The sequence below is a fragment of the Entelurus aequoreus genome, linkage group LG26 (genome assembly GCF_033978785.1).
Source record: "Entelurus aequoreus isolate RoL-2023_Sb linkage group LG26, RoL_Eaeq_v1.1, whole genome shotgun sequence".
Lineage (NCBI taxonomy): Eukaryota > Metazoa > Chordata > Actinopteri > Syngnathiformes > Syngnathidae > Entelurus > Entelurus aequoreus.
In genome coordinates this window covers 3131571-3158958 of record NC_084756.1, presented here as the reverse complement: position 1 = coordinate 3158958, position 27388 = coordinate 3131571, and the positions used below count along the sequence as shown (strand labels likewise).

The 27388-nt window shown below is 38.9% G+C and overlaps 2 protein-coding genes across 8 annotated transcripts in view; one reads left to right on the top strand and one right to left on the bottom strand.

Moving 5' to 3' along the window:
- rap1gapb (RAP1 GTPase activating protein b) overlaps positions 1-27388 on the top strand; it is a 411217-nt gene that overhangs the window by 154935 nt on the left and 228894 nt on the right. The window lies entirely within an intron of this gene.
- LOC133643162 (dual specificity tyrosine-phosphorylation-regulated kinase 4-like) overlaps positions 1-27388 on the bottom strand; it is an 84262-nt gene that overhangs the window by 9967 nt on the left and 46907 nt on the right. For both annotated transcript variants that reach the window (XM_062037583.1, XM_062037584.1), the window contains 5 exons: positions 18687-18756; positions 18423-18595; positions 18292-18352; positions 18122-18224; positions 17974-18050 (listed from right to left, as the gene is read on the bottom strand). In XM_062037583.1, coding sequence (XP_061893567.1) covers positions 17974-18050; positions 18122-18224; positions 18292-18352; positions 18423-18595; positions 18687-18756 — 484 coding nt within the window. The remainder of the gene's footprint in view (positions 1-17973; positions 18051-18121; positions 18225-18291; positions 18353-18422; positions 18596-18686; positions 18757-27388) is intronic.

The window sequence follows — 27388 nt, the reverse complement described above, 5'->3', positions numbered from 1 at the left end:
GTATTTGGCGAGCGCCGTTTTGTCCTACTAATTTCGGCGGTCCTTGAACTCACCGTAGTTCGTTTACATGTACAACTTTCTCCGACGCTGCCACAGAAAGACATGTTTTATGCCACTCCTTCTTTGTCTCATTTTGTCCACCAAACCTTTTATGCTGTGCGTGAATGCACAAAGGTGAGCGTTGTGGATGTTATTGACTTGTGTGGAGTGCTGATCAGACATATTTGGTCAGTGCATGACTGCAAGCTAATCCATGCTAATATGCTATTGCATCATTATGCCTCGTTCGTAGCTATTTTTGAGATCATTTAATTTCCTTGACCTATGTCCTCTGTGTATTTAATTTATATTTGCATGTCTCATGACACATTATCTGTATGTAATATTGGCTGCATTGCTGATAGTTGTTAGTGCGCCATGTTGTTCCAGACCACAGCAAACGTTACCCAGCTTGCAAAGATTGTAATGAATCCATTAGAAGAAGACAGTCCATCTTTTCCTTTAACTTGGACACACATCTAAACCTTTGGTCATTCTAAGACAGTCATTTCCAGGAGTTATCTCACCCTCTGAGAAGTTGTACTGATGTTGTAAAAATGTGTAGAATATTACATTTCAACATTTCTGTCAACAAAGATTTGCGTCAGCATGCGACACATAGTCATTTTGATAGTAGGCTATATAGATCATATAGACACATCATGTGTTGTCTTATTATAACACTTTTAAAGTCATTTTGATAGTAGGCTGATATAGCTAATATAGACACTTACATCATGTGTTGCCTTCATTATAACACTTATACAAGACTTTTAGTCATTTGATAGTAGGCTAATATAGACACTTACATCATGTGTTGTCTTCATTATAACACTTATATAAGACTTTTAAAGTCATTTTGATAGTAGGCTAACATGGCTAATATATACACTTACATCATGTGTTGCCTTCATTATAACACTTATATAAGACTTTTAAAGTCATTTTGATAGTAGGCTAATATAGCTAATATAGACACTTACATCATGTGCTGTCCTCATTATAACACTTATATAAGACTTTTAATTTTTGCGGCTCCGGACAGATTTGTTTTTTGTATTTTTGGTCCAATATGGCTCTTTGAACGTTTTGGGTTGCAGACCCCTGATGTAGGGGGATAGAACTTACAGTTAGACGTGATGAACACACTTCCCTAAACTCTTCTTCACTCCCAGGCTCCAACCCAGCATGCAAACATTACTGCCCTCTACAGCCCATCCTGGGAATCACAGCTTAGATTGCTTTATTACTGTTAATATTATTGTTAATATTACTATTAATTTCACTGTTAATATTACTGTTTATATTCTGTATTTGTGCTGCTTTGGCTGTGACCATCACAATGTTGTGGAGTTTGCTTGGTGAACGTGTTACTAATCATTACCTCTGCCAGGATTGTAGTCGTTGCTCTTGGTTTGTCAGTTTAGTTAGTTTAGCAGCACATTGCTAGCAGTGAGCTAATGCTAGCTTAGGCTGCTATTGTTGACACACTTCTGCTTGGTCTCAGATTTGCTAAAAGTACATTCTAGATTATAATTCATGCATCTCTCACCTGCTAGTATACACATGTGGTCATGGACCGACAGGCTGGTCCACTTTCACATCCCCAGAGATGGCGAAAAAGACACAAATATACTATTTTTTTTAACCCTTTGTGAGGATTGTGATTGATTCTTCATCTAAACGGAATTATGTGAGCGTCACATTGCTAGCAAGGGTGGAAACATTACAGTAAGTGTTTGTTTTATTATGGTTTAATATGGTTAGTTTGTATGTTTAGCACCTAACAATGATGCTAATGCTATAGTGTCACAATACAACTACATCCAACACTTGACTTCTATAACTTATTGCTCATCCTCTTTGTGCTCAGGCTCAAAAACATAAGGTTCTGGATCATCCATCCATCCATTTTCTACCGCTTATTCCCTTCGTGGTCGCGGGGGTGCTGGAGCCTATCTCAGCTACAATCGGGCGGAAGCTAATCATAATTTCCCCAAATTATTCTTTGTTGGCTCTCAAAGTCTGCTTGATTAACATTGTTGTTGATGGGGAAGGGATCTGTGGTTCCTCCTCTTTATCTCTCAAAATGGCTCAGGAATCTCCATGAGATTGATACTATTTTGATCATATCTATTTATCTGCAAACTTTGGAAGTCTGTAGGTGTCATAAATCAGATATACACTATATTGCCAAAAGTATTTGGCCACCCATCCAAATGTGTATAAAATCAAGCACTTAGGCATGGAGACTGTTTCTACAAACATTTGTGAAAGAATGGGCCGCTTTCAGTGATTTCCAGCATGGAACTGTCATAGGATGCCGCCTGTGCAACAAATCCAGTCGTGAAATTCCCTCGCTCCTAAATATTCCAAAGTCAACTTTATTATAAGAAAAGTGAAGAGTTTGGGAACAACAGCAACTCAGCCAGGAAGTGGTAGGCCAGGTAAACTGACAGAGAGGTCAGCATAGTGCAAAGACTTTCTGCACAGTCAGTTGCTACAGAGCTCCAAACTTCATGTGACCTTCCAATTAGCCCACGTACAGTACGCAGAGAGCTTCATGGAATGGGTTTCCATGGCCAGGCAGCTGCATCTAAGCCATACATCACCAAGTCCAATGCAAAGCGTGGGATGCAGTGGTGTGAAGCACGTCACCACTGGACTCTAGAGCAGTGGAGACGCCTTCTCTGGACTGATGAATCACACTTTTTCATCTGGTAATCTGATGGACCAGTCTGGGTTTGGAGGTCACCAGGGAGAACTGTACATTTCGGGCTGCATTGTGCAGAGTGTGAAATTTGGTGGAGGAGGAATTATGGTGTGGGGTTGGTTTTTCAGGAGTTGGGCTTGGCCCCTTAGTTCCAGTGAAAGGAACTTTGAATGCTTCAGTATACCAAAACATTTTGGACAATTCCATGCTCCCAACCTCGTGGAAACAGTTTGGAGCGGGCCAACTTCCTCTTCCAACATGACTGTGCACCAGTGCACAAAGCAAGGTCCATTAAGACATGGATGACAGAATCTGGTGTGGATGAACTTGACTGGCCTGCACAGAGTCCTGACCTGAACCCGATTTGGGATGAATTAGAACGGAGACTGAGAGCCAGGACTTCTCCACCAACATCAGTGTGTGACCTCACCAATGCGCTTTTGGAAGAATGGTGGAAAAATCCTATAAAGACACTCGGCAACCTTGTGGACAGCCTTCCCAGAAGAGTTGAAGCTGTAATAGCTGCAAAAGGTGGAGCCACATCATATTGAACCCTATGGGTTAGGAATGGGATGGCACTTCAAGTTCATATGTGAGTCAAGGCAGGTGGCCAAATACTTTTGGCAATATAGTGTATATGATAATGGCTTCAATATAGAGGCTGTGAATCCTGTGAATCAGGTTTTTCCACTCGACAGCTACTTTGAAATTATAAAAGGAAATTGCTGAATCATGTCTGATATTTTTGAAATTTCTGACCATCCAAAATATTGACACGCACACACAGAGGATTGTCGTCCTCGGTGTGTGTAGAACTGTCACTTTGCACGTGCTAAATAAAACGCTAAATAGTGCGATAAAAGGTAGTTTTTTTTAAATTGATTGATTGAAACTTTTATTAGTAGATTGCACAGTACAGTACATATTCCGTACAATTGACCACTAAATGGTAACACCCCAATAAGTTTTACGACGTGTTTAAGTTGGGGTCCACATTAGTCAATTCATGGGTGATGAGTGTTGATAAATCACATTGCGTGTGCTAAATACATTTATTTGCATTTTTTTCCTCCCAGTTTTGTTGCCGTTTTGCTGCTCAGCTTATATTTTGCATATTGATGAAGACAGAGATGCAAATCGTGCGTTTGCTTTCAGGTTTGCACATGTTTTAGTACACGCAAACCTGCAATCTTAATTACAAAATGTTACTATAACTACCTTAAATCCCCGATTATAAGACGTTGCTTTTTTCCTACACTTTAAACCCTGAGACTTATAAAACGGTGCGGCTAATTCGTGGATTCTTCTTCACTGACGGCCATAATGTGAATTAGTGAATTTAATTATATTTATAAAGCGCTTTTACATAGTGAAACCCAATATCTAAGTTACATTTAAAGCAGTGTGGGTGGCACTGGGAGCAGGTGGGTAAAGTGTCTTGCCCAAGGACACAACGGCAGTGACTAGGACGGCGGAAGCGGGGATCGAACCTGGAACCCTCAAGTTGCTGGCACGGCCACTCTACCAACCGAGCTATACCGCTCCATAATGCAAATTGTTTAAAAAACAAAAACTAAGCATATTCACAGAAAAGGTGTTGTTTGTGCTATGGCGCTACCTTTTGGAGGAATTCGCTCACTGCAGTTGCTGCAGTTTCCTACCACAGTGTTTCCCACACATTCATTTATTTGTGGCGGCCCGCCACGAAAGAATTACGTCCACCACAAATAAAATATAAAATAAAAATAATTGTTTTTTTTTTTTTTGTCCGTCCAGCTTCTCAGGCAAATCATATAGTTGATGTAGATGCCCATATAGGCTGTTCAGATTTACTTTACAAAAGAGAAGTGTAGGATACTTCTCTTGTTGCCTTATTTGTATTTGACCACTACTGTTTTCTGTTTATTTGTTACCGACTATGGCAGGACACCTCTGCCTCTGTTTCACTTTATGTTGCTGGTAAATAATATGGTTGTAGTAGTAGGCTAAAGTTAAATTATTTAGTATGCACTAATTAAAGGGGCAGAGCTTTAAGAGACATTTTAGCTTTTATATTTTATAAGATATATTTTTTGTAAGAACCACAATTAATAAATATATTCCAGTGAATAACTTATTGTTCAAATCTGTATATAAATATGTACATAAAGTGTTGTAATTATATTGTAAAATGGATGGATGGATGGATGGACGTTTAAAACAAAACTGTTATTATTAATTAGTAAGTATAAATTTTTTGAGCCTTTTTAGAGAAAATCATATCATTGTAGTAAATTATGCAAATTACTCGAAGATGTCATGGTGACCACGCCCATAGACACGCCCCCACAGGTATCTTGGCAGTTTATGGGAAACACTGCTACCATGTAAAGCGTTCAACCGGAAACAGAAGCGCCATTCCGTCTTCTAGCCGTCCATAGCGTTCTACTCGTGTGCATTCTTCATCCATCACTCTAAGCAACGTTTGTAGGATTTACAATATAACTAAAACAATTCTTACCTACTAAAGCGTCCCGTGGGTGACGTCTGTAGGAGTTTTTTCATGCATATTTGAACACGCTAATGTAATGTTCCTCGTCGTTAGCAATAGCTAATACGCTAACACATTTGTAAGTGTAATCAGCCAATGAATGCCAGACTAAATTCCTCATGTGAAATTTTTTTTTGTAATTCAATATAATTAGTAATTAAGTAAAATATAGACTGTAGAATACAGATTCTTTATAAACAAAAATGCTTTTTTTAAACTACTAATGGTGACACAAGCTAGCCTGTGTTGTTCTTGTTATTAAAGATGTCCGATAATATCGGACTGCCGATATCATCGGCCGATAAATGCTTTAAAATGTAATATAGGAAATTATCGGTATCGGTTTCAAAAAGTAAAATGTATTACTTTTTTAAAACGCCGCTGTGTACACAGACGTAGGGAGAAGTACAGAGCACCAATAAACCATAAAGGCACTGCCTTTGCGTGCCGGCCCAGTCACATAATATCTACGGCTTTTCACACACACAAGTGAATGCAAGGCATACTTGGTCAACAGCCATACAGGTCACAACTTTAACACTGTTACAAATATGCGCCACACTGTGAACCCACACCAAACAAGAATGACAAACACATTTCGGGAGAACATCCGCATCGTAACACAACAGAACAAATACCCAGAACCCCTTGCAGCACTAACTCTTCCAGGACGCTATAATATACACCCCCCCTCCAACCTCAACCTCCAGCATGTCCCAAATTCCAAGCTGCTGTTTTGAGGCATGTTAAAAAAAATAATGCACTTGGTGACTTCAATAATAAATATGGCAGTGCCATGTTGGCATTTTTTTCCATAACTTTTGAGTTGATTTATTTTGAAAAACCTTGTTACATTGTTTAATGCATCCAGCGGGGCATCACAACAAAATTAGGCATAACAATGTGTTAATTCCACCACTGTATATATCGGTATTGGTTGATATCGGAATCTGTAATTAAGAGTTGGACAATATCGGAATATCGGCAAAAAAGCCATTATCGGACATCTCTACTTGTTATACTTTTTGCTTTCAAAAATAAAACTTTGAACAAGTTTTAATTGATTTTTTTCTTCGCTGACTGCCATAATGCAAATAGTTAAAAAATAATAATTTAAAAAATTAATTAATAATAATAATTTAAAAAATTAAATAATAATAATAATTTAAAAAATAAAAATAACGTTTTAATTGAAATAAAATGTCCCTTTAATTTAAAGCCACCTTTATGCAGAGGCTGTTATTTCCTAAATTAAAAAAAAAAAAAAGTTGATCACTAACTAATGACTTGGCACTAGTGCATGAGAAATTGGATCGCTCTTTTTGATCATTATACTGCACAACAGCAGAACTAATTGTCTGTTACATTAGCTGGAGCAGCACTCAGGACTGCTGAGTCAGCATCACCGCAATACCACTGATGGCTTTATCAACAGTACCAGAACAGCTGACCAGTCTGGACACTTTTAGTGCAGCTACTGACATTTTACGGACTTAATTAAAAAAAAAACGTACAAACCCCGTTTCCATATGAGTTGGGAAATTGTGTTAGATGTAAATATAAACGGAATACAATGATTTGCAAATCCTTTTCAACCAATGTAGTGCATTCTGATGAATGCACTACAAAGACAAGATATTTGATGTTCAAACTCATAAACTTTATTTTTTTTTGGCAAATAATAATTAACTTAGAATTTCATGGCTGCAACACGTGCCAAAGTAGTTGGGAAAGGGCATGTTCACCACTGTGTTACATAGCCTTTCCTTTTAACAACACTCAGTAAACCTTTGGGAACTGAGGAGACACATTTTTTAAGCTTCTCAGGTGAAATTCTTTCCCATTCTTGCTTGATGTACAGCTTAAGTTGTTCAACAGTCCGGGGGTCTCCCTTGTGGTATTTTAGGCTTCATAATGCGCCACACATTTTCAATGGGAGACAGGTCTGGACTACAGGCAGGCCATTCTAGTACCCGCACTCTTTTACTATGAAGCCACGTTGATGTAACACGTGGCTTGGCATTGTCTTGCTGAAATAAGCAGGGGCGTCCATGGTAACGTTGCTTGGATGGCAACATATGTTGCTCCAAAACCTGTATGTACCTTTCAGCATTAATGGTGCCTTCACAGATGTGTAAGTTACCCATGCCTTGGCCACTAATACACCCCCATACCATCACAGATTCCGGCTTTTCAACTTTGCACCTAGAACAGTTCGGATGGTTCTTTTCCTCTTTGTTCCAGAGGACACAACGTCCACAGTTTCTAAAAACTATTTGAATTGTGGACACGTCAGACCACAGAAGACTTTTCCACTTTGCATCAGTCCATCTTAGATGAGCTCGGCCCAGCGAAGCCGGCGGCGTTTCTGGGTGTTGTTGATAAATGGCTTTCGCTTTGCATAATAAAATTTTAACTTGCACTTACAGATGTAGCGAAAAACTGTAGTTACTTACAGTGGTTTTCTGAAGTGTTCTTGAGCCGATGTGGTGATATCCTTTACACACTGATGTCGCTTTTTGATGCAGTACCGCCTGAGGGATCGTATTGCACGTTACGTGAAGTGATTTTCCAGATTCTCTGAACCTTTCGATGATATTACGGAGCGTAGATGGTGACATCCCGAAAAATCCTTGCAATAGCTGGTTGAGAAATGTTGTTCTTAAACTGTCGGACAATTTGCTCACGCATTTGTTGACAAAGTGGTGACCCTCGCCCCGTCCTTGATGGTGAATGACTGAGCATTTCATGGAAGCTGCTTTTATACCCAATCATGGCACCCACCTGTTCCCAATTAGCCTGTTCACCTGTGGGATGTTCCAAATAAGTCTTTGATGAGCATTCCTCAACTTTCTCAGTCTTTTTTGCCACTTGTGCCAGCTTTTTTTTTAACATGTTGCAGGCATCAAATTCCAAATGAGCCAAAAAATAACAAAAGTTTTCCAGTTTGAACGTTAAGTATCTTGTCTTTGCAGTCTATTCAATTGAATATAATTTGAAAAGGATTTGCAAATCATTGTATTCTGCTGTGTTGGCCTTTGTGATGAGGTGGCGACTTGTCCAGGGTGTACCCCGCCTTCCGCCCGAATGCAGCTGAGATAGGCTCCAGCACCCCCCGCCACCCCAAAAGGGACAAGTGTTAGAAAATGGATGGATGTATTCTGTTTTTATTTATGATTTACACAACGTGACAACTTCACTGCTTTTGGGGTTTGTAACAATTTTTTTTTTTTTCTTTTTTTTTTTTACATATAGTGAAGTTCATCCAGAAAATGTACAGCAGACTGACACTTCAAGTTTGAGCTTCTACTGCCAAAGTTGAGTTGTTCGTTTTCTGAGTTTGAAATCAGGCCTTGAAAGTTCCTATTTCAGCGGTATCTCAAATGCAGCAAAAAAACAGGTTTGATCTAAGTTAAAGTTCAAGTTAAAGTAGCAATGATTGTCACACACACACTAGGTGTGGCGAAATTATTTTTCTCTGCATTTGACCCATCACCCTTGATCACCCCCTGGGAGGTGAGGGGAGCAGTGAGCAGCAGCGGTGGCTGCGCCCGGGAATCATTTTTGATGATTTAACCCCCAATTCCAACCCTTGATGCTGAGGGAGGTAATGGCTCCCATTTTTTATAGTCTTTGGTAAGACTCGGCCGGGGTTTGAACTCACAACCTACTGATCTCAGGGCGGACACTCTAACATTTGACCCATCACCCTTGATCACCCCCTGGGAGGTGAGGGGAGCAGTGAGCAGCAGCAGTGGCTGCGCCCGGGAATCTTTTTTGGTGATTTAACCCCCAATTCCAACCCTTGATGCTGAGGGAGGTAATGGCTCCCATTTTATATAGTCTTTGGTATGACTCGGCCGGGGTTTGAACTCACAACCTACTGATCTCAGGGCGGACACTCTAACCCAGGGTTGTCCAAAGTGCAGCCCGGGGGCCATTTGCGGCCCGCAGGTAATTTTTTAACGGCCCCACGGCACATTCTAAAAATACGATAAAAAAAAATTAAAAACATAAAAAGTGGTAAAAAAGAGTAAACAGGTGACAATAAAATGTTGCTATGTAGACTCTAAAAACATTGAGCTGTCATGCAGGCTGTTTCTTTCTTTAAAACATAATAATGAATCAAAAACAATATTATTATGAATTATTGACCTATTCATGGCTCCAATTAGGTCACATTAAATATTCCACTTTGAGAAATATATTATATATATATATTTTATATATATCTTTTGTGTTTATATATATTTTGTGTTTGCCATATAAAAAACTATGTTTGTTTTTGTTTTTTTTTAAAGAAGGGCCTAAAATGAACAAACAAGGAACATAATAAACAACAATACAAGTTATAATTGACGGATCGATCTGAAGTTGATCTCGAGACTATTGTGTTAACCGTTTTTTTTAAAATTACGATTTATTTTTTAACACTTTACTGAGCAGGACCCTTTTGGATCCCCAATAATTTTAGTGGGACTTTTTTTTTTTTTTTTTAAGTGTCATTGCTCAAAAAATTATAATAAATTAAAATCAATGTTGTTATGAGTTATGTTATGAGCTCCAATTATTTTATAATCTGAAATGTTCCACTTTAAAATTTTATTGGGGGAAAATATTTCATATTTTGTGTTTTTTCATAAAAAAATGGGTTTTCTTTGACAAAAAGGGCATACAACTTGAATCTTTAAATAAAACCAACATTATATTGACATATATACCTAATGTTGATCTAGATATTTAAACTTTGAATAATAATAATAGTAATACTAAATAATGACACATTTTTTATATATTTTTTTAACCTAAACATTATGGGGTCCCCGGGATCAAGCCTGAGTGGAGGCCTAAATGCATATTTTTTATACATATATTGCATTGTTTTAAATATATATATATATATATCAAAATGGCCCCCGCTTGCTTTGATTTTTCAGTGTGCGGCCCATGATGGAAAAAGTTTGGACACCCCTGCTCTAACCACTAGGCCACTGATCTGTTGTTGTCTTCACGTGATGCTCTCAATTTGCACTTTTTCTGCGTATCAAATGCTGATATTAGCCACTTTCGGATGGGCACCTTTCACATTTGAACCGATATGATGCAAATCCCTTGACTTGATGCTGGTACTAAACAGCACCAATTTTCTGTACTTTAGTGTGCATTAAAAAATATTGTTTTTAATTTAAAAAAATAAAAAAATCTATTTTTTTTCGAGGAATATTTTATACATTTAAATGTGGCCATGGGCCGACGGGCTGGTCCTCTTTCACATTCCCTGAGATGGCCAAAAAGACGTCGATTGCAGCAACTTTTTTAACCCTTCGTTAGGATTGTCACATCCAGGTTGCCAGTTGCCATCTTGCTCTGGTTACTGCCACCGGTAAAGTTACTAAACATGTCAGACCCTAGTCAATCTAAAAGTTACCATTCGCAACTTATTCATGACATAGCCAGGAACAAAACCAGGATTTGTATCGGGATGCCTTTAGCTCGGTTGGTAGAGTGGCTGTGCCAGCAACTTGAGGGTTCCAGGTTTGATCCTAGTCACTGCCGTTGTGTCCTTGGGCAAGACACTTTACCCACCTGCTCCCAGTGCCACCCACACTGGTTTAAAAATGTAACTTAGATATTGGCTTTCACTATGTAAAGCGCTTTGAGTCACTAGAGAAAAAGCGCTATATAAATATAATTAACTAACAATTAACAAGACCATTGAAGGCGGAGAAGATTTTTTTTCATCTGATGCCAAACTTGCTAATTTCCTCCTTGATAGGTAAGTCAGGTATTTACGTTTTCTTATTACTTGTAATACCGTATTTTTCGGAGTATAAGTCGCTCCGGAGTATAAGTCGCACTGGCCGAAAATGCATAATAAAGAAGGAAAAAACAGATATAAGTCGCACTGGAGTATAAGTCGCATTTTTGGGGGAAATGTATTTGATAAAAGCCAACACCAAGAATAGACATTTGAAAGGCAATTTAAAATAAAGAATAGTGAACAACAGGCTGAATAAGTTATTATTATTATTAGCCTTTATTTAACCAGGTAAAATCCCATTGAGATCAAAGATCTCTTTTCCAAGGGAGACCTGGCCAAGAGGGCAGCAGCAAGGTTACATTAAAAACAGTAAACAAATACATAAAACATCACATTTACATAAGTGTACGTTATATGAGGCATAAATAACCAACTGAGAACGTGCCTGGTATGTTAACGTAACATATTATGGTAAGAGTCATTCAAATAACTATAACATATAGAACATGCTATACGTTTACCAAACAATCTGTCACTCCTAATCGCTAAATCCCATGAAATCTTATACGTCTAGTCTCTTACGTGAATGAGCTAAATAATATTATTTGATATTTTACGTAATGTGTTAATAATTTCACACATAAGTCGCTCCTGAGTATAAGTCGCACCCCCGGCCAAAGTATGAAAAAAACTGCGATATATATAGACCGAAAAATACGGTAAATGGAATTGGACATTTGGTAAGTAAACTATATTGTCCAATACGGTCTATGGTCTTGTCTAACAAAGCTGGTATGTTCCTGCAACCAATGCTTAGCATCGACATACAGGCTAACAGGGGGGGTTAATATATGCCTGTTAGCCTGTATGTCGATGTGTCATCCAACTGACAGGGCAACATATATTTTCGACCAATAAAAGCTATGTGGATATGGGTAGTGTCAGTGCCTATTTCCTTTTCAATATGCTGATACGCTGAGGAAATGGGTTCCAACATTAGCACGGCTGTCATGTGAAACGTATGGAGACAGCCAAATCACATGATAAAATAATTCCTCATTGGTGTTTGCATATCGTGGACTACATGTACCAAGTTATATGGCAATCTGAAAGGTTTGAAACAGTAGCCTATAGGCATACCTCGTTAAAATGTCTCCTCTTCAGTTTTGGGCGTACATTAGGCTGCTAAGCATGCTCTACTTATTTTCACCAGTATAACCATTGCTAGCATTGGTTGTAGTTGGTTTTAGTCTTGGTTTTCTGATAGTACTGACAATAACCATATGATTGCCATTTGTTGTGACATACTTCTTCCTTAAAAATAGCCTCATTTCTGTGTAAAATGTGTTGATTAGAGAGTTGTTATTGACAAAGCGCTTGTCTATTCAGCTATTGCCCTGCCTTACAGTAGATGTCCTCTTTAAATCAACAGTGCTTTCTGCAGTTAAGTGTGTCAGATATTACACTAGGAAATAACATCCACCATTTGTCTACCGCTGCTAAGCATGCTCTACTTATTTTCACCAGTATAACCATTGCTAGCGTTGGTTGTAGTTGGTTTTAGTCGGTTTTAGTCATTGTTTTCTGATAGTACTGACAATAACCTTTATAAATAGTTGATTTATATAGGCTAGTAAGGTAAAGTTTTGTACCTGTACCTGACGCCCTACCCCCGACGCACACCAGGGGACACCGCCATCCCACCACCTCAGGTGGGATGGAACAATCCATATAACACGTCACAGATGACGTCACACTAACATCACGTGACACCTCTGAGGAAGGCTGCAGAAGCAAGATAGCCGAAACTTGTCAGGTACAAAACTTTACCTTACTAGCCTATATAAATCAACTATTTATAAATACACATTAGTAGGCTAAATGAACCTCTTTAACACTGACAATAACCATTTGATTGCCATTTGTTGTGATATTGTACGCAGGCATGATGTACTTCTTCCTGAAAATAGCCTCATTTCTGTGTAAAATGTGTTGGTTCGAGATTTGTTATTGACAAAACGCTTGTCTACAGTCTATGATCTTGTCTAACAAAGCTAGTATGTTCGTGCAACCAATGCTCAGCATGCTAGCCCGGTCAATGACACATCGACATACAGGCTAACGGGGGAAATATATGCCCGTTAGCCTGTATGTCGATGTGTCATCCAACTGATAGGAAATATATTTTCGACCAATAAAACCTATTTCCTTCTCAATATGCTGATATGGAGGAAATGGGTTCCAACATTAGCACGGCTGTCATCATGGCAATGTGAAATGTATGGAGACAGCCAAATCACATAAAATAATTCCTCATTGGTGTTTGCATATCGTGGACTACATGTACCAAGTTATATGGCAATATGAAAGGTTTGAAACAGTAGCCTATAGGCATACCTCAGTAAAATGTCTCCTCTTTAGTTTTGGGCGTACATTAGGCTGCTAAGCATGCTCTACTTATTTCCACCAGTATAACCATTGCTAGCGTTGGTTGTAGTTGGTTTTAGTCTTGGTTTTCTGATAGTACTGACAATAACCATATGATTGCCATGTGTTGTGATATTGTACGCAGGCATGATGTACTTCTTCCTGAAAATAGCTTCATTTCTGTATAAAATGTGTTGGTTCGAGATTTGTTATTGACAAAACGCTTGTCTATTCAGCTATTATGGTCCCAGCACCTCAACCCCTAGTAAGAGGCAGTGGAAGTTTGAAGGTCCTTGGAGTAGCCCAGTCCATCCAGCTGGATTCGGCTGCGTATCTGGCAACCTCAGTCAGGGAGAGTGGGAGTGGGACTACAGAATTTTGACCGTGATGGCCACATTATTACATAAGGCACCTTTAAATGTGTCCACGTGCACATAGCTACTGATAAGTTTATGGGTACATCCCGAGTTAACAGGGATGCAACAGGGACGCCACGTCAGGCTAGGGTTGTACGGTATACCGGTACTGGTATAGTATCGCGGTACTAATGAATCAAAAACGGTACCATACTGTTTGAAAAGTACCGGTTCCCGGGCATGACATTGCTGGTTTTACGAGCAGAGGAGCATGTTCGGCAGCGCACACACACGGAGTACTTACAAGCAGACACAGTGTGTAGACAGAAAAGGGAGAACGGCCGCATTTTGGTGTAAAAAGTAAAGATAAAGGTGAAACACCCTCAGGAAGAGGTGCTTTAAGACATGCCAGCTAACATCCATCTGCAGTCTGCAGTGTTTTAGCTACTTCTAAATCACTAATCCTGGTCTCCATGGCAACAAAGTAAGTTTCTTACAAGTAGCATTATCACTGGAGGACGAGGAATAGCTAAACATGCTTCACTACACACCGTAGCTCACCGGCATCAAAATGTAAACAAACGTCATGGGTGGATCTACACCTAACATCCACTGTAATGATACCAAGTACAGGAGCCTATCTCTTCGATACTACTATGATTACATCGATATCTTTTAGCATCACAAAATCTTTTTTTCCTTTTAAGAAAAGTCATTTTATGTTTATAAAGTCAGTAAATATGTCCCTGGACACATGAGGATTTTAAATAAGACCAATGTATGATCCTGTAACTACTTGGTATCGCATCGATACATACATTTGTGGTATCACCCGAAACTAATGTAAAGTATCAAAGAAGAGAAGAATAAGTGATTATTCAATTTTAACAGAAGTGTATATAGAACATGTTGCAATAGAAAATAACTGATTGTAAAAGTAAATTAACAAGTAGATTAATAATCAATTTTTACAGTTTGTCCCTCATAATGTGCACTAAATAATAGGTGTATAAATGACACAATATGTTACTGCATACGTCAGCAGACTAATTAGGAGTCTTTGTTTGTTTACTTACTACTAAAAGACAAGTTGTCTAGTATGTTCACTATTTTATTTAAGGACTAAATTACAATAATAAACATATGTTTCATGTACACTAAGATTTGTTGTTAAAATAAAGCCAATAATGCCATTTTTTTGTGGTCCCCCTTATTTTAAAAAGTACCGAAAAGTATCGAAATACATTTTGGTACCGGTACTAAAATATTGGTATTGGGACAACCCTACCCAGGTAGCGTAACATGGCGCCGCCAAAAAAGTCCCGTTTTGTTTACTTACTAATAAAAGATAAGTTGTCTAGTATGTTCACTATTTTATTTAAGGACTAAATTAGAATAATAAACATGTTTAATGTACCCTAAGATTTTTTGTTAAAATAAAGCCATTTTTTTGTGGTCCCCCTTATTTGAAAAAGTACCGAAAAGTATCAAAACACATTTTGGTACCGGTACTAAAATATTGGTATCGGGACAACCCTACCCAGGTAGCGTAACATGGCGCCGTTGGATTTTGCGTTAATCGGTATGATTCAGTTGGTGCCGAAAAAGTCCTGTTTTATTTATTTAATAATAAAAGAGAAGTTGTCTAGTATGTTCACTATTTTATTTAAGGACTAAATTGCAATAATAAACATATGTTTAATGTACCCTAAGATTTTTTGTTAAAATAAAGCAATTTTTTTGTGGTCCCCCTTATTTGAAAAAGTACCGAAAAGTATCAAAATACATTTTGGTACCGGTACTAAAATATTTGTATCGGGACAACCCTACCCAGGTAGCGTAACATGGCGCCGTTGGATTTTGCGTTAATCGGTATGATTCGGTCGGTGCCAAAAAAAGTCCCGTTTTGTTTACTTACTAATAAAAGATAAGTTGTCTAGTATGTTCACTATTTTATTTAAGGACTAAATTACAATAATAAATATGTTTCATGTACACTAAGATTTTTTGTTCAAATAAAGCCAATAATGCCATTTTTTGTGGTCCCCCTTATTTAAAAAAGCACCGAAAAGTATCGAAATACATTTTGGTACCGGTACTAAAATTTTGGTATCGGGACAACCCTACCCAGGTAGTGTAACATGGCGCCGTTGGATTTTGCGTTAATCGGTATGATTCGGTCGGTGCCAAAAAAGTCCCGTTTTGTTTACTTACTAATAAAATATAAGTTGTCTAGTATGTTCACTATTTTATTTAAGGACTAAATTACAATAATAAACATATGTTTCATGTACCCTAAGATTTTCTGTTAAAATAAAGCCAATAATGCCAATTTTTTTGTGGTCCCCTTATTTCAAAAAGTACCGAAAAGTATCAAAATACATTTTTGTACCGGTACTAAACTATTGGTATCGGGACAACCCTACCCAGGTAGCGTAACATGGCGCTGTTGGATTTTGCGTTAATCTGTATGATTCGGTCGGTGCCAAAAAAGTTCCGTTTTGTTTACTTACTAATAAAAGATAAGTTGTCTAGTATGTTCAGTATTTTATTTAAGGACTAAATTACAATAATAAACATGTTTAATGTACCCTAAGATTTTTTGTTAAAATAAAGCCATTTTTTTGTGGTCCCCCTTATTTAAAAAAGTACCGAAAAGTATCGAAATACATTTTGGTACAGGTACTAAAATATTGGTATCGGGACAACCCTACCCAGGTAGCGTAACATGGCGCCGTTGGATTTTGCGTTAATCGGTATGATTCGGTCGGTGCACAAAAAGTCCCGTTTTGTTTACTTAATAATAAAAGAGAAGTTGTCTAGTATGTTCACTATTTTATTTAAGGACTAAATTGCAATAATAAACATATGTTTCATGTACACTAAGATTTTTTGTTCAAATAAAGCCATTTTTTTGTGGTCCCCTTATTTCAAAAAGTACCGAAAAGTATCGAAATACATTTTGGTACCGGTACTAAAATTTTGGTATCGGGACAACCCCACATCTCGTGCAACCCAGGTAGTGTAACATGGCGCCGTGGATTTTGTGTTAATCGGTATGATTCGGTCGGTGCCAAAAAAGTCCCGTTTTGTTTACTTACTAATAAAAGATAAGTTGTCCAGTATGTTCACTGTTTTATTTAAGGACTAAATTGCAATAACAAACATATGTTTAATGTACCCTAAGATTTTTTGTTAAAATAAAGCCATTTTTTTGTGGTCCCCCTTATTTAAAAAAGTACCGAAAAGTATCGAAATACATTTTGGTACCGGTACTAAAATTTTGGTATCGGGACAACCCTACCCAGGTAGCGTAACATGGCGCCGTTGGATTTTGCGTTAATCGGTATGATTCGGTCATTGCCAAAAAAGTCCCGTTGTTTACTTACTAATAAAAGATAAGTTGTCTGGTATGTTCACTATTTTATTTAAGGACTAAATTACAATAATAAACATATGTTTCATGTACCCAAAGATTTTCTGTTAAAATAAAGCCAATAATGCCAATTTTTTTGTGGTGCCCTTATTTCAAAAAGTACCGAAAAGTATCAAAATACATTTTTGTACCGGTACTAAACTATTGGTATCGGGACGACCCTACACAGGTAGCGTAACATGGCGCCGTTGGATTTTGCGTTAATCTGTATGATTCGGTCGGTGCCAAAAAAGTTCAGTTTTGTTTACTTACTAATAAAAGATAAGTTGTCTAGTATGTTCACTATTTTATTTAAGGACTAAATTACAATAATAAACATATGTTTCATGTACACTAAGATTTTTTGTTAAAATAAAGCCATTTTTTTGTGGTCCCCCTTATTTCAAAAAGTACCGAAAAGTATCGAAATACATTTTGGTACCGGTACTAAAATATTGGTATCGGGACAACCCTAACCAGGTAGCGTAACATGGCGCCGTTGGATTTTTGCGTATGATTCGGTCGGTGCCAAAAAAGTCCCGGATTCGGAGCCCATTCCTACGTATGCTGCCTTCCAGAAGACTTGGAAGTTGTACGAGTCCTTTATTTCCTACGGACGTCCTTAGAAAGATCACTCTTGTCGAGTTACGGATCTGAACTCACTGACCAAGAAAAATCATTTTTTCGTAGCAGACTTCTGACAAATGTAATCCATAGATACATCGGACTCACATGTATGTTTGGTGGCTTGTTTGATCCACGGATGCCGCAAAGCCTTCTCCGGGGTGAGTCGCTTCGCCGCGTCGTATCTGACCGACCACACCAAACCATTCCATTGATCGTCTGCAGCATGAACAACATAATATTCTACTCAACCTACTCCAGGCAGCAGCGAATGAAATCCAGAAACTTTGGATTTTTCGACTTCAGCCTCATGGCGAGAGGGTTCTTAGGCTGCTTTTTGTCCTGCTCGTCCACGCTCTCTGCATCACAGGGGACCGAGTCATCGATCACGGCCAGAAAACCCTGTCACCTAAACCTTTTGCTCACCCATGCAGTAGTTCTTCTTGCTGGCGGCAGCCTGCAAGTCTACAGGGGGAAGACCGAGCACCTGAGGAACAGTCACACTCATTAACTACAAACAACAGCAGGGAATGGACTAAGTAGGAGTTATTTATTACCCTCGTTATACAGTTAAAAATGGCCGCTTTGTCTTTGCCTTTGAAGAGAAATAATCCCCAGTCCAGCTCGGCCAGCGTGCAGCCCAGGCTCCACATGTCCGAGGCTGTGGTGCAACATTTGCCAACCAGACGCTCCGGGGCCATGTAGGCCAGGGTCTGATTGGTGGGCCGACCTGTGGGACGAGATGCATTTTATGTGTCTCCGTGGAAAATGTCTCCAAATCGCTTTCACGGAGAGGGGGGGCGGGGGGAGAGAGTCCTCACCTCTTATAAAGATGCTCCCACCAAAGTCGCTCACGGCGGCATTGTTTTCTTTGTCCAATAGGATGTTTTCCTGAAAGATCACAACTTGTAAACACCTCAAATAACAGATCAGATTTTCCACAAGGTTGCGGCACGTCGAGGTGGGAGTGAGTCTAAGACAAATGTTTTATTTATTTATTTTTTCAAATATTATTTTTATTTATTTTATTTTATTTTATTTTTATTGATCCAAAAGGAACATTTTTTTTTTTTTTAAATATTATTTTTATTTATTTTTTTAATTTAAATTTGATTTATTGAATTTATTAAAAAAAAAAAAATGTATATCATTTTTTATTTTATTTTATTATATTTAAAAAAATAAGAAAAATAGGAATACAAAATAAAATAAAATAAAGATATTTTATAAAAAAATGTATTACACTAATCTGTAAACTCGAATCGAGTCTACGGATTTAAAAAAAAATTGAATAAAATATCTTTATTTTATTACATTTTTTATTCTATTTTTTTCCCAAAAAGTAGCATCTTATAATCCGTATCTAACGATCGTTATAGACGCTGTATTTTTATTTTTATAATTAAGACAGTTTATTTAAAAAAATAGAATAAAAAATAAAATAAAATAAAGATCTTTTATTCAATTTTTTATTCAATTATTATTTTTATTTTTTTTAAATCCGTAGACTCGATTTGAGTTTCAGGTAGGGACGAACAAATCCAGGTCAAGACTAGACCGGTCGAGTCCTTTCAAGTCAGAGGCACTGTAAAGTATTGATATTCACTAAAATGTCTGTCATTTAAAAAAGTAGTATTATCTAGTGTGTTTTGAATGGAACACTGTCTTAATTATAAGAATGAAAAAAACAGTGTCTATAACGATCGTTAGATCCGGATTATAAGACGCTACTTTTTTCCTACACTTTGAGCCCTGTGACTTATAAAACCGTGCGGCTAATTTATGCATTTTCCTTCGCTGACGGCTATAATGCAAATAGTTAAAAAAAACAAAAAACTAATTCGCTGAAAAAGTGTGTTATTGTTTGTGCTATGGCGCCATCTTTTGGACAAATTCGCTCACTGCATGTGCTGCAGTGTCCTTCCATTTATTGCTTTCAAGCGGAAGTAGAAGTGCGGTTTTGTCTTCTACTCGCATGCATTCTGCATTTATCACTCTAAAGTTACGTTTGTAAGTTTTACAATATACCTAAAACAATTCTTACTTATTTTTATTAAAAAACCCAGTGAGATACACGTTTCTATAACGCCCGTGAGTTCCGGATTATAAAGCGCTACTTTTTTTCTACACTTTAAACCCTGGGATTTATAAAATGGTGCGGCTAATTTATGGATTTTTCTTTGCTGACGGCCATCACGTAAATATTTAAAAATAAAAACAATTATAATTCACTGAAAAGGTGTGTTTTTGTTTGTGATATGGCGCCATCTTTTGGACAAATTTGCTAACTTTCCTTCCATTTAGTACTTTCGAACGGAAGTAGAAGTGCTGTTTCGTTTTCTTCTACTCGTATGTATTCTTCATTCATCCCTACCAAGCAAGGTTTGTAAGTTTTACAATATAACTAAAACAATTCGTACTTATTTTTATTAAAAAACCCAGTGTGATACAAGTTTCTATAATGACCGTGAGTTCCGGATTATAAAGCGCTACTTTTTTCTACACTTTAAACCCTGGGATTTATAAAACGGTGCGGCTAATTTATGGATTTTTCTTCGCTGACGGCCGTAATGCAAATAGTTAAAAAAAATAAAAAATATAAACTGAAAAGGTGTGTATTTGTTTGTGATACGGTGCCATCTTTTGGACACATTTGCTAACTGCCCTTCTATTTAGTGCTTTCGAACGGAAGTAGAAGTGCTGTTTTGTCTTCTTCTACTCGTATGGATTCTTCATTCATCCCTACCAAGCAACGTTTGTAAGTTTTACAATATAACTAAAACAATTCTTACTTATTTGTATTAAAAAACCCAGTGAGATACAAGTTTCTATAACGACCGTGAGTTCCGGATTATAAGGCGCTACTTTTTTTCTACACTTTAAAGGCCTACTGAAGTGAATTTTTTTTATTTAAACAGAGATAGCAGATCCATTGTATGTGTCATACTTGATCATTTCGCGATATTGCCATATTTTTTCTGAAAGGATTTAGTAGAGAACATCGACGATAAAGTTCGCAACTTTTGGTCGCTGATAAAAAAAACCTTGCCTGTACCGGAAGTAGCCTGACTTCACAGGTTGAAGGGCTCCTCACATTTCCCCATTGTTTACAATGCAGCGAGAGTGATTCGGACCGAGAAAGCGACGATTACCCCATTAATTTGAGCCAGGATGAAAGATTCGTGGATGAAGAACGTGAGAGTGAAGGACTAGAGTGCAGTGCAGGACGCATCTTTTTTCGCTCTGACCGTAACTTAGGTACAAGCTGCCTCATTGGATTCCACACTCTCTCCTTTTTCTATTGTGGATCACGGATTTGTATTTTAAACCACCTCGGATACTATATCGTCTTGAAAATGAGAGTCGAGAACGCGAAATGGAAATTCAGTGATTTTTATCTCCACGACAATACATGGGCGAAACACTTTAGCTATGAAGCTAACGTGATAGCATCGGGCTTAACTGCATATAGAAACAAAATAAATAAGCCCCTGACTGGAAGAACAGACAGAAAATCAACAATACTATTAAACCATGGACCTGTAACTACACAGTTAATTCTTTCCAGCCTGGCGAAGGTTAACAATGCTGTTGCTAACAACGCCATTGAAGCTAACTTAGCAACGGGACCTCACAGAGCTATGCTAAAAACATTAGCTATCCACCTACGCCAGCCAGCCCTCATCTTCTCATCAACACCCGTGTTCACCTGCGTTCCAGCGATCGACGGTGCGACGAAGGACTTTACCCGATCACCGATGCGGTCGGCGGCTACCGTCGGATAGCGCGTCTGCTATCCACCTCAAAGTCCTCCTGTTTGTGTTGCTGCAGCCAGCCGCTAATACACCGATCCCACCTACAACTTTCTTCTTTGCAGTCTTCATTGTTCATTAAACAAATTGCAAAAGATTCACCAACACAGATGTCCAGAATACTGTGGAATTTTGAGATGAAAACAGAGCTTTTTGTATTGAATTCAATGGCGTCCGAATACTTCCGTTTAAACGATTGACGTCACGCGCATACGTCATCATACATAGACGTTTTCAACCGGAAGTTTAGCGGGAAATTTAAAATTGCACTTTATAAGTTAACCCGGCCGTATTGGCATGTGTTGCAGTGTTAAGATTTCATCATTGATATATAAACTTTAAGACTGCGTGGTCGGTAGTAGTGGCTTTCAGTAGGCCTTTAAACCCCGGGATTTATAAAACGGTGCTGCTAATTTATGGATTTTTCTTCACTGACGGCCATTATGCAAACAGTTAAAAGAAGAAAAAAAATTTCACTGAAAAGGTGTGTTTTTGTTTGTGATATGGCGCCATCTTTTGGACACATTTTCTAACTGTCCTTCCATTTAGTGCTTTTAAACGAAAGTAGAAGTGCTGTTTTGTCTTTTTCTACTCGTATGGATTCTTCATTAATCCCTACCAAGCAACGTTTGTAAGTTTTACAGTATAATTAAAACAATTCTTACTTACTAAACCGTCCCATGTGTGATGTCTGTAGGAGTGTTTTTGTGCATATTTGTACACGCTGTCGAAATGTAGTCAAGCTAGCGTCGTTAGCGTGAGCTAATATGCTAACACATTTACAAGTGTCTGTGTTAGTATTATTAAAGGCCTACTGAAAGCCACTACTACCAACCACGCAGTCTGATAGTTTATATATCAATGATGAAATCTTAACATTGCAACACATGCCAATACGGCCGGGTTAACTTATAAAGTGCAATTTTAAATTTCCCGCTAAACTTCCGGTTGAAAACGTCTATGTATGATGACGTATGCGCGTGACGTCAATCGTTGAAACGGAAGTATTCGGACGCCATTGAATTCAATACAAAAAGCTCTGTTTTCATCTCAAAATTCCACAGTATTCTGGACATCTGTGTTGGTGAATCTTTTGCAATTTGTTTAATGAACAATGAAGACTGCAAAGAAGAAAGTTGTAGGTGGGATCGGTGTATTAGCGGCTGGCTGCAGCCACACTTCCGGTTGAAAAACTCCTTTGGATATGATTTATGCGCATGACGTCACAAAAGCAACGGAAGTGGTTGGACCCCATCGGACCCGATAGAAAAGCCTCTTGTTTTCTTCGACAAAATTCCACAGTATTCTGGACATCTGTGTTGGTGAATCTTTTGCAATTTGTTCAATGAACAATGGAGGCTGCAAAGAAGAACGTTGTAGGTGGGATCGATCGGTGTCTTAGCGGCTAAGTACAATACTGTAATATCTGTGATATTTGCATTAGTGTACTGTGTCTTTAAGGGTTTGGGGAACGCGCATGCGCGAGTGAGTTGGCGGAGAACTTGAGTGTGTGTGAGCGTGAGTTTTGGCTAACAGCAGCTCGTGTATGTGTGTGCGTTACTTTTTGAACTACAACCAGTTACCGCTTGTTAATAAAGCGATTGAGCAGCGCATCCTCGTCTGTGTGACTCCTTCTCCACTGCGGGGCATTACAATACTTACAGCAACACAACAAGGACTACTTACCCTGACACCTAGCCGATGCTTGCCGCCAAACCCACGGATGAAGTCCTTCGTCGCACCGTTGATCGCTGGAATGCAGGTGAGCACGGCTGTTGATGAGCAGATGAGGGCTGGCTGGCGTAGGTGGAGCGCTAATGTTTGATCATAGTTCTGTGAGGTCCGGTTGCTAAGTTGCTAAATTAGCCTTAGCGTCGTTAGCAACAGCATAGTTAAGCCTTACCAGGCTGAGAGTTTTTAACCGTGTAGTTACATGTAAATGGTTTAATATTATTGTTGGTCTTCTGTCTATCCTTCCAGTCAGGGGTTTATTTATTTTGTTTCTATCTTCATTTGAGAACGACGCTAGCACGTTAGCTCAGTAGCTAAGTGTGTCACCGATGTATTGTCTTGGAGATAAAAGTCACTTTAAATGTCCATTTCGCGTGCTCGACTCTCATTTTCAAGAGGATATAGTATCCGAGGTGGTTTAAAATACAAATCCGTGATCCACAATAGAAAAAGGAGAGAGTACATAGTTCTGTGAGGTCCGGTTGCTAAGTTGCTAAATTATCCTTAGCGTCGTTAGCAACAGCAAAGTTAAGCCTTACCAGGCTGAGAATTTTTAACCGTGTAGTTACATGTACATGGTTTAATATTATTGTTGGTCTTCTGTCTATCCTTCCAGTCAGGGGTTTATTTATTTTGTTTCTATCTTCATTTGAGAACGATGCTAGCATGTTAGCTCAGTAGCTAAGTGTGTCACCGATGTATTGTCTTGGAGACAAAAGTCACTTTAAATGTCCATTTCGCGTGCTCGACTCTCATTTTCAAGAGGATATAGTATCCGAGGTGGTTTAAAATACAAATCCGTGATCCACAATAGAAAAAGGAGAGTGTGGAATCCAATGAGCCAGCTTGTACCTAAGTTACGGTCAGAGCGAAAAAAGATACGTCCATCACTGCCTCTCAAGTCCTTCACTGTAACGTTCCTCATCTACGAATCTTTCATCCTCGCTCAAATTAATGGGGTAATCGTCACTTTCTCGGTCCGAATCCCTCTCGCTCCATTGTAAACAATGGGGAATTGTGAGGAATACTAGCTCCTGTGACGTCACGCTACTTCCGGTACAGGCAAGGCTTTTTTTTATCAGCGAGCAAAAGTTGCGAACTTTATCGTCGATTTTCTCTACTAAATCCTTTCAGCAAAAATATGGCAATATCGCGAAATGATCAAGTATGACATAGAATGGATCTGCTATTCCCGTTTAAATAAATAAAAATCATTTCAGTAGGCCTTTAACTTACAATGGCATTCTTTTTGTATTGTTTCACTTTCACAAATTCCTCAGTAAATTCAGCAAACGTCATCGTGGAGTTATTGAGTCTGTTTAGCGGATTAGAGAGCTAGCTTGCGCAGCTAGCGGGTCCATGACGGGGACCTGTTTTGTCTGACCAGCCGTTTTACTGCCGTGTTACAGACACCGTTTGGAAACAATTAAGGTATGTAAAAAACATTTACAAAATATTTCTGTGTAAATAACTCATTTCACAACATATACCTGTATATCTGCGGCGTATAGTCCGGTGCGGCTATTATACGGAATGTTATATTTGTTTTTTTCTAAAATCTTGTGGGTGCGGCATACAGTATATAGCAGTGCGCTCTACAGTCCAGAAGATATACTGTTTAGGCTTTAACATGATCGTTAAAGTGAAGACATGGACATGAAAGTCAGGATACTCACTAATGGTTTAACACAATTAATAGGCCACTAAAATACACACATGGACTACTTTTATAGAGGGCAACAAAATATGTGTTAAAATAAAAACTTAACTTTAGCGATTATGCGCTGTCCCACATACACTTATTCAAAACAGGAAGTACTCTTTAAAAGGGTTGTACTATATATTTGTTTCTACATTTTAAACACTTCCTTAAAACAGCGCTTCGCTTTAACGGTGGATGGTTACGTGAAAGGTGGAGGGGGTCGTGACACGGTCAGTGATCAGGTCGACGCATACGTCAGTGATAGGATGAGCGAGCAGACTCCCGCTGGTGTGCTCACTGGAAAATGTCACTTCACCCGACAGAACTTTAGATACAACTGTGACCAACTTTTGAGCAAATAAAATATTTATGTTTGCAATCCCCTTCCCCACAAAAAAAATGCATTTGTGTTTGAGTACTGGGGTCTTTTTAAAAATGTATTCAAATTATGCAAGCAAATAATTAATTGTGATTAATCACAATTAGGACAGTACCAAACAATGAATACTAAAATCGATTATTCTATCTGTCAGAATAATTGTATCTAAGTTATCACAAAACTTTGTGTTTCAATGAGTTCCCGGCGAGAGGACAAAAGCTGTGTACGATTGGAAGCGACACGAAGGCGTCGGTTTCTTTCTTCTATTTTAATCCACAGGAAGATTTTATCTTGATCCGAGATCTACAAAGCGGAGAGGAAGCAGGGCCTGACTCCCCTCGAGGCACCTTTTCTTTGAACTGTTTTACGACCTTTTCTTTGAACTGTTTTGTAACCAAAGGCGATGGCTGTTTACGACCCCCCTCCCTTAGAAACAGCTGTTGCCATGTAATCAGGGAAAATCCAAATAAAAGAGGAGGCGTACAATCTTTCGTCAGAGCGTGGGACGACACAGTGCAAGGGTACAGTGTCTACGCGTTTCTCCTAAATTGAGCTAAATCGAATTCTGTCTCTGTTTAATTCCTTGCTTCTTGTCTTGTTTAATAGATGTCATCAGTGTTTGAACCTGACACTATCAATTATTTTTTTTGATTAATCTGTAATTCTAATTTATTTTTGTAACCAACTGTTGCTTTCGTGACATGGTATGGTACAATAAATTTGACAAAATAATTTCCCAAAAATACAGTTTTCTTGTATAATGTTGTTTGTTTGGGGGTACACAAGTAAATTACTAAAAGGGGTCAAATTATGACTTCCTTGTGTTTCTTAACCATAGAGCTGCAAGCGCCACCTAGAGGGTGGCCAAAAAACATGTTTCTCAGCTGTGGTCCGTATTGCCCGCAGCGGTACTCAGTTGTAATACACTTTTCCACCACTTGTGGCAGTAACAACAATATCAAATAGAATAAGTCTGCAGCTAAAATCATAGAGAAGTCACTGAAGCGCAAAAATTGCGACTAAAGTGGTGAAGCTATATTCTCATTAGCACTTTAGTTTTATTGACAGTTTAATTATTAATTTAGTTTATTTCTTTTAGCAATGTATGATTGTATGTGGTATGTGGCTTGTATTAAGCCTCAGGGAGTTGAACGCCCCTGCCTTACATAGTTCCGGGGGGGCAAGGTGTAGCACCCGAATGCCCCCCCCCCCATCAGGGTTACGATACCCCACCATGAAAAACACAAAGAGAAGATGCGTTACCCGGCCCGGAGGAAGCCCGGGGCCCTCCTCTGGAGCTAGGCCCGGAGGCAGGGCTCGCCAGCGAGCGCCTGGTGGCTGGGCTAGCCACGGAGCCCGGCCGGGCACAGCCCGAAGAAGCTACGTGGACACATCATCTTCTCCGCCACGTGGAATCAGCGGTCGGAATCAGTGGGGTCGGGTGCGCTGCCAAGTAGATGGCAGTGAAAGTGGAGGCTCCAGACGGACCAATTCGGGGCAGCAGAGGCTGACTTTCGGGACGTGGAACGTCTCTACGCTGGTGGGGAAGGAGCCTGAGCTGGTGCGAGAGGTGGAGCGCTACCAGTTGGATCTGGTGGGGCTTACCTCTATGCATAGCAAGGGCTCTGAAACCACACTCCTGGACAAGGGATGGACCTTGTTCACTTCTGGAGTTGCTCAGGGTGTGAGGGCACAGGCGAGTGTGGGGATACTCACGAGTCCCCGGCTGAGTGCCTGTACGTTGGAGTTCACCCCGGTGGACAAGAGGGTTGCCTCCCTTCGCCTTAGGGTTGGAGGGGGGAAAACTCTTGACTGTTGTTTGTGCGTATGCACCAAACAAGAGTTCAGAGTATTTGGCCTTCTTGCATACTTTGCATGGGGTCCTGTATGGGGCGCCGG